Raw genomic sequence first — 12056 nt, forward strand, 5'->3', positions numbered from 1 at the left:
GTAGTAGTGACTGATATAAAAGCTGATTAAAAGCTAAAGTGAAGAGATAGGTTCTTAGCTTTATCTTGAAAACATTTAGTGAATACAATGAAACGGAACTGCAACATTGTACAGTATCAGTCAGTGCTACAGTACAGGTTTTCTTCAGCTGGACAGACAGAAAAGTCAGGCATGTTTCAGTGGACTTTTATTTTGAAAGCAGTGCCGGAAACCTGTTCGTGTTTCGGTTCAGCTTGACGCAGCCGGCGGGGAAACAAAACCCGGGTATTTTCACCGCCACAGTATCTACTGTGCAGAGCTGCCCGATCAGCTGTTGCAGCCAACGTGAGCCACAATACCTGGTGTAGTTTTTCTGGCTTGTACTCTTCTCATTAGCCTAAATTATCCGCCTGTTTGTTTGTCGGATCAACATGGAGAGTCGGAAACGACCGCTGGAGGCCGATTTGACCGCGGATTGCAGCTTCAAAACACCGGAGAAGAGAGTGTCCGTTGTCCCGCTGCATGACTCGGACTATATGCGATGGGGAGTGGAGGGAACGTGTCAGTATCTGCGAAGAGAGGGTCTCGAAGAGTGGGAAGATATATTTAGAGGTTGGTTTCATGGTTTTGGTAGCTTTAATTCTGTTTTTCATTTTACTGTTGGCCTAAATACGACTAAAGCTGCTCAGTATTAATGCTGCACGTTAGACCAGTGCTTCCTTTTCCTCGTGTGTGTGTGTGTGTGTGTGTGTGTGTGTGTGTGTGTGTGTGTGTGTGTGTGTGTGTGTGTGTGTGTGTGTGTGAGAGAGGGAGAGTGATATTATCAAAACTGTCATGTTTGCTGTGTTATCCAGAACAAAAGATCACTGGTGTGGGGCTGAGATATCTGAACGATGCTGAACTGGAGAAGATTGGCATACAGTAAGTGTTAAACCGGGTTGTAGGGTTTCTAAAGAATGGAACCAGTTTTCCCTGAGGCTGCAGCACTACTTTGATGTGGTGTCAGGCTAGATAATGGGGAGAGGTTTACTGTAATGCAGCCTTTAAAATCAAGAAGAGACAGCACTTATGCTACTTCATGATATCCAAAATCAAAATCCAAAATTTAGTCTTGTATCACTATAGTAATCAAAATATTGCCAAGCACTCCTTTGAGATTTAGCACCTCACCTTGCACTCAGCCTCTCTCACCCATCTCTGTTTTATTCTGTGTAGGTGTCTTGGTGATCGCTTGCAGATCCTGCACAGCCTTGGGAAGCTGTGGCATGTAGAAGCGGAGCAAAGTAAGGTAATAACAACATCACAGTGCTTCACATTCAAGGTTTAACAGATAAGAAAGACATAACAGGATGAATAAAATGAACTAGTACAATGAAAAGTGGGAAAAGATGGCAGTGTCAGTGAACTGCGCCTCTTTAGTCTCTGTTCTCAGAGCTACTGTGATAAAAAATAAAAACATGACAAATGGCTGTAAACAATCTTTAAAAGGCAAGGTGTGTTGTGTGAAATGTAGAAAACAGGTTCTAGATTAATTGCTGCGGCTTTCAGTGACATATTAACAAGGTGGAAATTTTTAAGGAGGTGTTTCTAGCTGATAGACCTGCCTCCATTAAACAGCCTGCACAAGATCACATCTTTCAACTTGAAGGATAAAGAGGATGAGTAAACCTTTTCTGTTAGGGCCCAGATACTCATAATCTGCATAAGAGAATCTGCTCTTCCTCTTGTACATAACTTTAGATCACACATGTATAACAAATCCCACCTTGATTTTAGTTAAGAGCCTAATTATACTCCTCTATTCTATATATATATTGTTTTTTCTCAGTCGTGTTTTTAACTGGCTAACTTCTATTGCTCTGTATTTTAAAGTCATTTTTTATGTTGTAACGATAACATTATTAAGTTTATTATTGCTTAAATTGGGGCAAAGGGTTCTTAGTTTTGTGGTTGTTAACAAAAACTTCAAATCACTCTTTTTTAATAATAATAATAGGTGTAATTTATATAGCGCCTATCACAAACCCAAGGACGCTTTACAAAGGATAAAACAAATAAACAAAAGAAACAATTAAACAATTAAAAAAATCAAGACTGAACAGAAGAAGAGGAAGAGAAGTGTTTATAGAAGAGAAAGGTATATAACTGGGACTTGAAAATGGAGACGGAGGGGCAATCACGGACAGATTGTGGGAGAGCATTCCAGAGCTTGGGGGCCGTGGCGCTGAAGGACCGGCCTCTCAAGGTGAACAGTTTGGGAGGTCAGGAGGTTGAAGATGGAGGATCTGAGAGACTGAGGGGGAGAGTAGGGTGACAGGATTTCGCTGAGATATCTTGGAGCCAGGTTATGGAGGGTTTTGAAGGTGAGAAGTAGGATTTTGTATTTTATGTGTGACGGTACCGGCAGCCCAGTGTGGACCAAGTGAGATGAACTGTTTTCTGTCAGTGAAGTATGATTGGAGCCATTGTAGAACTAGACCAGAGATTCCTATTAAAGAGAGACGGGAGATGAGTTCATGGTGATTAACCGTATCAAAAGCAGCACATAGATCAAGGAGTAGGAGATGCTGTGGTGTTTACGGAAACCTGGCTCAAAGAGAGAGTGTGAGTAGAGAAAAGATTCCAGTTGGGAGGCAACAATCTTTTCCATTATTTTGGATTGGAGATGGGTCAGTAGTTGGAGAGGACAGCATGATCCAGTGTCGGTTTTTTCTTTCACCTAAACATAAACACAAAGACTGGATATATCTTCACTTTTCTCTTTTGGTTATGAGAGTGTCTTTTTTTTGTGTCTTCATTGTATGTTTGTTGTTCTTTGTGCTGTCAGGTGTTTAATGATAGCATCCACGGCCATGTAGAGTTACACCCACTCCTCGTCAAAATCATGGACACACCTCAGTTCCAGAGACTACGAAACATTAAGCAGCTTGGGGCAACCTACTTTGTTTTCCCTGGAGCATCTCACAACCGCTTTGAACACAGCATCGGGTAAGTATTCGTGGTTTTAGTTGGGTTCATTAAGACCCATCTGTATAAAGCAATAAAATCATAGTCAAAACTTAGAGTATAACTTTGAGCAGACTCATTGTCGTCAAACTTACAAACAGAAATACAACTTCTTAGCAACTTTGGAGAGAGATGACAGGAGAAGATTGGCAAAGAGGTATGGGTGATGACAGCCAAAAAACAATTTGCTCTGCCTTCCTAAGAAACTACTGCCTGTCATACTATAGTCAGAGAGAAATAGAATACTGGCAATGTGACTTTAACAAACATGTATTGGTGTGGCAAAAAAAACAAGTTAGTCAACGTAGTGAGATGGGTGTGGTATATTAAAAATAAATAATGTCTCCCATTCCATTTAATTGTTGCTGACCTTGTATTGTAATCCTTCCCCTCCAAAAAAAAACCCCACTAATTACATTTTGTTATATCTCTGGGCAAATTCCACATACAAAACCATTGAATCTAAGGTTGTTGTTTTTTTTTATGATGATTAATGATTAATTTTTGTGTGTGTGTGTGTGTGTGTGTGTGTGCTGGTACAGAGTCGGTTACTTGGCAGGACAACTTGTACAAGCTCTGAATGAGAGGCAGCCAGAACTCCTCATATCTCGTAGAGATGCTCTTTGTGTGCAGATAGCTGGCCTCTGTCATGACTTGGGTGAGTGGTGACACCGATCCTATTCGTCACTGGTTGTAGGCATGACTAAAATGAAATTGAAACGAAGTATATTATCTATTTTCCAGATAGGAACTCAGATTATGGGTTGTAAACCTGTTTTTTTTCCATATGTTCCTCACTATCCAGGACATGGACCATTTTCCCATATGTTTGATGGCATGTTCATCCCCAAAGCACGTCCAGGAATTAAGTGGAAGGTAAGACATTGTGATGTATATGTCTGCTCTGTTTCTGCAAACAAAACCAGCAGCTGTGTTAAGGGAACCAAAAAAAGTCAGACTGGCAGATAATGACTGTGTAGAAAAGCAGACTATTTTTGGGCTGGTTATTTTGAGAAGTCAGTGGAAAAGGCCTTGAGCTTCCTCTAAACTCCATTCAGACAGGATAAACATTACAGGAGGAGCTGAGGAATGATATATTTACTGTGTTAGTTGGTCATTTAACTCATTGTTCTGGATGGGATTATAACCAATGAGAAATTACAGGATATGATCAGTAATAGATGTTCATTCAGTAGGACAAAGTCAAAAGCCTCCCCACGAGGGAGCGGGAGAGTTGAAGTTGAAGCGAAGACACTGCATGTGGTGAATTTGAGTTTTTAAAAAACAACTCTTTCTCTGAGTCATAACTCAATCAAGTCTAAACACAAGACATGAAACCCATGTTTGTTCCAGTGTGACTAAAACCTTTTAAGGATCATCTATCAGTAACACCTCAGAACGTAATCCAGTGATAGTTGTTGCTAGTAACAAATTCATCATACTTCTAATGGCGTCAATTTACAAAAGAGATGTTGTACTTGATTGAATTAGATTGCGCAGGTGTACCTAATGAAGTGGTAGTTAACTCTATATATATCACACTCAACTCATATACACTCAAAGAGAGAAAGTCAGACTGACAAAGCATTTAACGTCACGATTTGTAAGTTTGACAACTAGAAGTATTAGGCACACAGTCATTATGTAAGTTATGACCACAAATGAGCTTTCTGACAAATATGACTGATAAGATGGGAATTCACCTTTTGTATTCAGCCAAGTTTAAGCAGATAAGCTCTTTATATTTGAGCAGTGAGTCATTGTACTTTCATTTTTGTGACTGTTCTTATATTAATATAATGAACCTGTATGTTGCAGCATGAGGCTGCCTCTCTGGAAATGTTTGACTACCTGGTGAAAGATAATGACCTGAAACCGGTGATGGAGGAACACGGCCTGGTGCTCCCCGAGGACCTGGACTTCATCAAGGAGCAGATTGCAGGACCTCTGAACACTAATGTAGCTCAAGGCAAGAAGGTACCTGCGTGTGTGAAATCAGTCAGTATCATTATACAGCTGCCAGTGTCTGATGCCATTATTGTGCTGTCATCTTCACAGTGGCCATATAAAGGCAGAGGAGAAGACAAGTCCTTCCTCTATGAAATCGTGGCCAACAAAAGAAATGGCATTGATGTGGACAAGTGGGACTACTTTGCCAGGTGAGGCTTGTTAATCTGTTAGTTTGTTTAATGAACAATCATTTTCCAAATCTAATGTTTAATATTCATCCTTTTTTGTGTAGTTATCATCACTTATTTTTTCACATACTGTATACACGTCTATGTATAATATACACTTTGTGTCCTTTCAGGGACTGCTACCACCTGGGTATCCAGAACAACTTTGACTATCGCCGCTTCCTAAAGTTTGCTAGGGTGTGTGAGGTGGACGGCCAGAAGCACATCTGCACTAGAGACAAGGTGCTGACTTTTTTTTACACCTGCCTTCATATCAGCTTATAAAAACAGCGGTTGTAAATTAATGGTGGCTGAACCATAAATGATTCTGTCAACAGGAAGTGGGAAATCTTTATGACATGTTCCACACGAGGAACTGTCTCCACAGGAGAGCCTACCAGCACAAAGTGGGAAACATCATAGAAACCATGTAAGTACCTACTTGCTCTGATGTGGCTTGTTGTCTTTGCTTTATGATAAAATGTTCTCAAAAGTGATACAAGTGATAATATAAAGTGATGTATGCGTTCATCCAGGATCACAGAGGCCTTTTTAAAGGCAGATAAGTACATCCAGATTGAAGGCAAAGGAGGGAAGAAGTTCACTCTCTCTGAAGCCATAGATGACATGGAGGCCTACACCAAGCTGACAGGTATGTAGATACTATTGTGTGCTGTTAGTTCATGTTTTTTAGAGTATTAAAACACAGAGGAGATAGCCAAGATACCCCATCTGTGCCATCTTTTGGAAGAAAAAAAAACATGCTAGATTGTTCAAACTGTCTGTCTGTTTTCAGAATTCAGAATCAGTTTGAGAAAAAAAAGGAAATTAAATAAATAAATGAATGATTTTGTTTGCTCTCTTTTCTCTCTGACCTGTTTTCCACTCTGTTTGTCCTGTAGATCATGTGTTTGAACAGATACTCAACTCTTCCTCCTCGGAGCTGACTGAGGCAAGGCAAATTCTGCGCAACATCACCTGTCGGCGACTCTACAAATGTCTGGGCCAAACCCAGCCAGACAAATTCATGAATGTCACCCGGGTTCGTGCTAGTGTTTTTGTATAACTGTATTGTAAAACTATGGTAGTTCCCCTCAAATTGTTTAACTTTTGTAAGACTGGCAGACGTGGGTTGATTTCCAGCAGTTTTTGAGTGACTAATGAGTAACTCAATATTTCATGTTGTATTACTTGATCCATTGAAAATCTTTTCCTTAGGAGCTAATTGTGCTATTTTGTTTCAGTGTGGCTTTTGTATGTGTGATTGTGAGTTGTTCTTGTAGTGTATCCTGCCAAGTTGAAATGCATATGTCTTGACTCCTCAACTTCTCTGTCTCTCTCTCTCTCTCTCTCCTCCATTAGGAGTTGCTTCTCGGCTGGGAAGCAGATTTGGCTCGCTCCTTTCCTCAGGGTGGTGCCAAGGATGTCGGTCTACAGCCAGAGGACTTTATAGTTAATGTGAGTTTTATGTAATTACTATTGATCTCATACAGTCCTTTTGATCATTGCTGTGTTTCCATTTTTCCATTTTTGTTGCCTATTGCACTTTTAAATCTGAAAACTTCCCCTTCTGCTTTAGGTCATTTATATGGACTATGGGATGAAGGAGAAGAACCCCATCAACAGTGTGCGTTTCTATTGCAAGAATGATCTAACTACAGCCATCCAGATCCGCAAGAACCAGGTCAGAAGTGAAGCAAAAGACACAGAATTTAAATCTTAATCTTTATTTTCATGAGCTACTTACAATATTTTCACTTCCCCTATCTTAAATGTTTGCCTAAAAAAAATCTGTGCTACTGTCGTTTTTGTCAGGTGTCTAAACTTCTTCCAGAGCATTTTGCGGAGCAGCTCATCAGAGTTTGCTTTAAGAAGACAGATGACAGGAGTCTGGAGATGGCCAAGAAGCACTTTGTGCAGTGGTGCATGGACAAGAACTTCTCAAAGCCTCAGGTCATTTCTTTGATCATGGTTTATTTATTCATTTTCAAAGCATGAATGCAAAAATTGTACGCTACAAATATTCATTGAAAATCAAGGAGCACCCCCCCCCCCCCCCCCCCATACACCCACCCAGTCCCCCTCCCTTGACACTACAGGCATACAAATACATCAGACACACAAATCATAAGCACAGTAACGATGAACCTAAATCACCCACAAACAATACATAATAACAAATAATACATAATAACAATTAAGGGGAAAAACTAACAACAACAACAAACAAAAAAAACAAAAAAACAAAAAAAAAACATGGTGGACAAATCATTGAAGCTTGGTTGCACAACAATCACAATATGGTGTGCTTGTGCTAATGCCATAACATGGGGATCAGAGGCCCTAAAGTGAAGGTATGGAAGAGTTCATAATTACCTTATAATTGAGTACTAGGCATGTAGAAGGAGGATAGCAAATTAAGTCATGGGAGTGTTTGTAAGTCTGTAAAATATTGTATAAAAGGAGACCAGTGCTTAAAAAATCTACTTGTGTCCCCACGTAGAGTGAATTTGACTTTCTCTAATTTTAAAAAATACATGACGTCTTTCAACCAGACAGAAATAAGAGGGGGCTGTGGTGATTTCCAGTTAAGTAGAATTCTACGCCTAGCCAGTAGGGTGGCAAATGCCACAACATTTGCCTGGATCTTGCTGAGGACGTGTGGGGTGGGTGAAACACCAAATATAGCTACAAGCGGGCATGGTTCCAAAGTGATACCTAAAATTTCTGACAGGATTTTAAATATAGAATTCCAGTAATGCTCAAGTTTGGGGCATGATGCAAACATATGAGTCAAGTGGCAGGGTGTACCTTTACACCTAGCACAGATGTCCTCAGTGTCAGGGTATATTTTTGATAGCCTTGAACTTGACAGATGCAGTCTTTGAACAATTTTAGTCAGGCCCAAACGAGCACATGATGAAGAATTACGTACTCTATCAATGGCTCTCTCCCAAAAATCTTCCTCAAATTCCACACCCAGCTCCTGCTCCCAGGCAGCAGCACTTTTTGAGCACTGCTCTATGTTAAAAGACAGAAGAGCCCGATAAATGTGGGAAACAAGTGACCTCTGATTGGGTTGGAGTTTAAAGAGGTCTTCCCATGGCTGCTTAGAGGGTAGAGTGGGGAAGTTAGGAAACGTTTTTAAGACACAGTGTCTAATTTGAAAGTATCTAAATAAATTTGCCTTAGGCAAGTCATGTGAAGCAGATAGGTCTGTGAAGCTACCTAAAACTCCGCCTATGTATAAGTCATTGAGCGTCTGTACACCATTTCTCTCCCACAGCTGAAATGCAGCGTCTAGAAAAGAAGGTGGAAAAAGATGGTTGCGGGTTATTGGCATAAGAGTCGAGGGGGAGTATGACTTAAAATGGCGCCTGAATTGATACCAAATTTTCAAGGAGTTACAGACAATTTGGTTGTCTGTGTAACGAGAGGGAGATGTCGGAAGTGATGAGAAGAGAAGAGCCGGGAGAGAGGATGACACACATGACATTAACTCAAGTTGGCACCACTGGGGTTGGGGGTTACGTACCCAAAACAGAAGTTTATGGATATTTGCTGCCCAGTAATAATACATAAAATTTGGCAAAGACAGTCCTCCACTAAGTGAGCACTGCTGCAAGAGGGACTTCCTAATCCTAGGAGTCTTTCCACTCCATATGAAGGAAATGACCGCTTGATCAATAGATTTAAAATATGATTTTGGCAAAAATAGAGGGATACATTGAAAAAGATATAGAAATTTTGGAAGAATGTTCATCTTAACTGCATTAATTTTGCCGAGCATTGACAGGGGCAGATTACACCATCTCTGAAAAGCAGACCTTACGTAGCTGAGTAGGGGGGTAAAATTGGCATCTAATAAAGCAGACAGTGTACGAGTAACAGTTACTCCCAAGTACTTGATGCTACAGGTATTCAGTCTAAATGGTAGATCAGACTGAGAAAGCAAGAGAGCCTTTGAGTTTATGGGGAGACATTCACTCTTTTGTAGATTGAGCTTATATCCAGAAAAGGAGCCAAAGTTTTGTAATAACGACAGAATGTTGGGTAGTTGAGAAAGAGGATCAGTAATGTATAAAAGTAAATCATCCGCATACAACGCAAGCCTGTGTTCAACGCCCCTGCGGGTTATCCCCAAGAATGAGGTTGACCTCCTGACAGCTATGGAGAGGGGTTCTATAGCAATGGCGAAAAGCAAGGGAGAAAGTGGACAACCCTGACGGGTACCACGAAATAAGTTGAAATATTCAGACCTTGTATTATTGGTGTTGACAGAGGCGAGGGGCGAGGTGTACAGGAGGCGTATCCAGGATATTAGTGTCTCCCCAAAACCAAACTTCCTCAGAACAGTGAAAAGGTATTCCCACTCAACTCTGTCAAACGCCTTTTCAGCATCCAGGGAGATGACTACTTCAGGGAGTTCACACGTGTCTTTGGAATAGATAATATTAAACAGGGTTCTAATATTGAAAAATGAATGTCTGCCTTTTATGAAACCAGTCTGCTCTTCAGATATTATACAGGGAAGGACATTTTCAATGCGGGTAGCTAGCAGCTTAGCTAAGACCTTAACATCAGCATTGAGGAGACTCAGGGGCCTATAAGAGCCACATAGATCAGGGTCTTTCCCGTCCTTTAACAGAAGAGAAATTGAAGCCTGTCTTAGAGTGGGGGGGAGTGAACCTTTCTCTAGAGATTCCTTAAACACCGAAAGAAGTAACGGGGCCAACTGAATATGAAATTTCCTAAAGAATTCAGGAGGGAAGCCATCTGGACCAGGGGCTTTGCCTGATTGCAATGACATGATAGAACACACAACCTCATCCAAAGTTATAGGGCCATCAAGTTGATCAGCTAGAGTGGAATCTATATTAGGGATATCCAAGTTATTAAGAAAATGGATCATGTTATCAGAGTCAGGTGGGAACTCAGAAGAGTAAAGAGAAGAATAGTAAGACTTAAAAGCAGTGTTTATCTCAACAGGGTCGATAGTTACTGTACCGGACAGATTTTTTATCTGTGGAATAGTGCGCCCTGCTGCCTGGCGCTTTAGCTGATGTAGCCTCAGGTCATTTCTATATGCTACAATGCAAAAACTGATAATAATGCTACAGTGGATGAGGTTTTTTTTAGTTTTAAAGACAAATAAATAGTTAATGCATTAATCATGTTTTTTTAGGTCCCTAAAATGTACAAAATGTAAAAAAAACTAAACAGATGCCCTTTTGCCACTTTCTTTAGTATTTGGTGGTTCAGTTCTCTTCCCTGTACTTGTGGGAATAAAAACTAAAATGTCGCCTCTAATACTGTACACTAGAGTATATCACCCATTACACATTTCAGGATAAACCTCGGGCAGCAAGGACTGATCCCAAGATCCCTTGCTGAATTTCAAGTTGGAGTTAGTGCAATATAGTGCCATGCCTCAGTATTGAACTGGCTCTCACTTTGCACACTCAGCACTATTGTTAATGCCAATGTCTAATGTTTCTATTCACACACAGGATGGAGACATAATAGCGCCTGAGCTGACCCCTCTGAAAGCCAGCTGGTCCAACAACAATGAAGGCGACGATGGTGGAGATGGCAGCTCCAAAGAAGCAAACTGGCCTAGGGTAAATGGACAAGAGAAAGCCAAAACAAAGCTTTCTTTTAAGTAAGAGGAATACTTCCCTATACCAATACCTATACCCTCCCTGGTACATATTTGGTAAATGAGAGGTAGTGTTGAATAAAAACTATATTTTTCTACAAGGTTAAGGTGACTATTAGCACAGCGTAACTGAAAATCATTAATTCTGCTTGAAGAATTAAACACCAAAAATAAATGACTTAAAAGAGGACTCAGGGTTTTTATAGAAATAACACCCTCTTCAATATTATTTACATATCTTTGTTTTCATTGGATCTTTTTTTAATCAGGTTTTTATTTCATTCAGTTATTCATTCATTATTTCCATTTGTTGCTGAGTGTCACATTTTAAATTGAGTTATTGTTTTACAAGCATGTGCAATGCAGTGTACTATCATGCACTTATAAATCATAGTTTAAATGTTTTACTGTTACAAAGAATGTATGGTTTATATTTCAACATTTCAGGGCAGTGTGTTTTTACAGTCTATACACAAACTCATAAGGGCATAGTTCAAACTGGTTTCAAGTTTCTTTCCATTTCCTCTTTTTTATTTGCACAACAACTTTTGTAAAAAGTTCACCAAACCTGCAGCCAAAAGTTACTTTACCTACTAATACTATAAATACGCACAGTGTTGCAAATTGATTGCTTAGAGACACCAAAAATGTTTGTACTTGGTTTTTATTTATGAATTTATTTGAAATTTGTATTTGACTTGAATGTAATTATTTTTAAGTTTGCTTTGGTTGTTGAGGTGTTGTGTGGTGCCCATTGCTTTCTTCTATCTGTGTCATCTGAGCTTTCTGTGCATCTGTGGGAATGTATTAGTATGTATTAGGATGTAAAGTATTGTGTTGTCTCATCTTATCTGCCTCATATTTGGTTGTTTTTTGTTTTGGTGATATGCTGTGCAAGAAAAGAATTATATTTTTGAAAAAAATGTAAAGTGCAACAACCAATGGTTATCATGTGAAGGCGATTCTTAATGAGAAGAGCTGAAAACAGATTGTGCTTCCTCAGTTTGAAAATAAAACAATTTTCTCTCAGTTGTGTCTTTGTGTAATTAAACTGGTTGAGCACCACCTCTCATAGCTCTTAGAGGTTTTTCTGAGGGATTTTCCACAAAATGTTTTGTTAAATGGTAACTTTCCACCAACAACAGCAACAATAACATTTAAATTCAATAAGGACGCTCTAGGCTTTTCCCTACGTCTCTTCATCTTCCCTCGGCTATTTATGCTGAAAATGTTGC

General features: G+C 39.8%; 1 protein-coding gene across 1 annotated transcript; it reads left to right on the forward strand.

Moving 5' to 3' along the window:
* The first annotated feature begins 302 nt into the window (after positions 1-302).
* samhd1 (SAM domain and HD domain 1) lies at positions 303-11844 on the forward strand. Its single transcript, XM_053316878.1, has 16 exons — positions 303-591; positions 834-900; positions 1195-1267; positions 2807-2967; positions 3528-3643; positions 3791-3861; positions 4804-4962; positions 5044-5144; positions 5297-5405; positions 5501-5592; positions 5699-5814; positions 6065-6204; positions 6525-6620; positions 6742-6846; positions 6978-7115; positions 10673-11844. Exons 1-16 carry the CDS (start codon positions 411-413, stop codon positions 10826-10828), a joined length of 1881 nt encoding a protein of 626 aa, XP_053172853.1. The 5' UTR covers positions 303-410; the 3' UTR covers positions 10829-11844.
* The last annotated feature ends 212 nt before the right edge of the window (positions 11845-12056 follow it).

The sequence above is a fragment of the Scomber japonicus genome, chromosome 4 (assembly GCF_027409825.1).
Source record: "Scomber japonicus isolate fScoJap1 chromosome 4, fScoJap1.pri, whole genome shotgun sequence".
Classification (NCBI taxonomy): domain Eukaryota; kingdom Metazoa; phylum Chordata; class Actinopteri; order Scombriformes; family Scombridae; genus Scomber; species Scomber japonicus.

What these genes read in the sequence shown, in the direction of transcription:
- samhd1 (XM_053316878.1), top strand. Translation starts at nt 411, where the DNA reads ATGGAGAGTCGGAAACGACCGCTGGAGGCCGATTTGACCGCGGATTGC. An exon ending in TGGCCTCTGTCATGACTTGG is followed by an intron (nt 3,644 to 3,790) that starts GTGAGTGGTGAC and finishes CTCACTATCCAG; the next exon opens with GACATGGACCATTTTCCCAT. An exon ending in GGCCTACACCAAGCTGACAG is followed by an intron (nt 5,815 to 6,064) that starts GTATGTAGATAC and finishes TTTGTCCTGTAG; the next exon opens with ATCATGTGTTTGAACAGATA.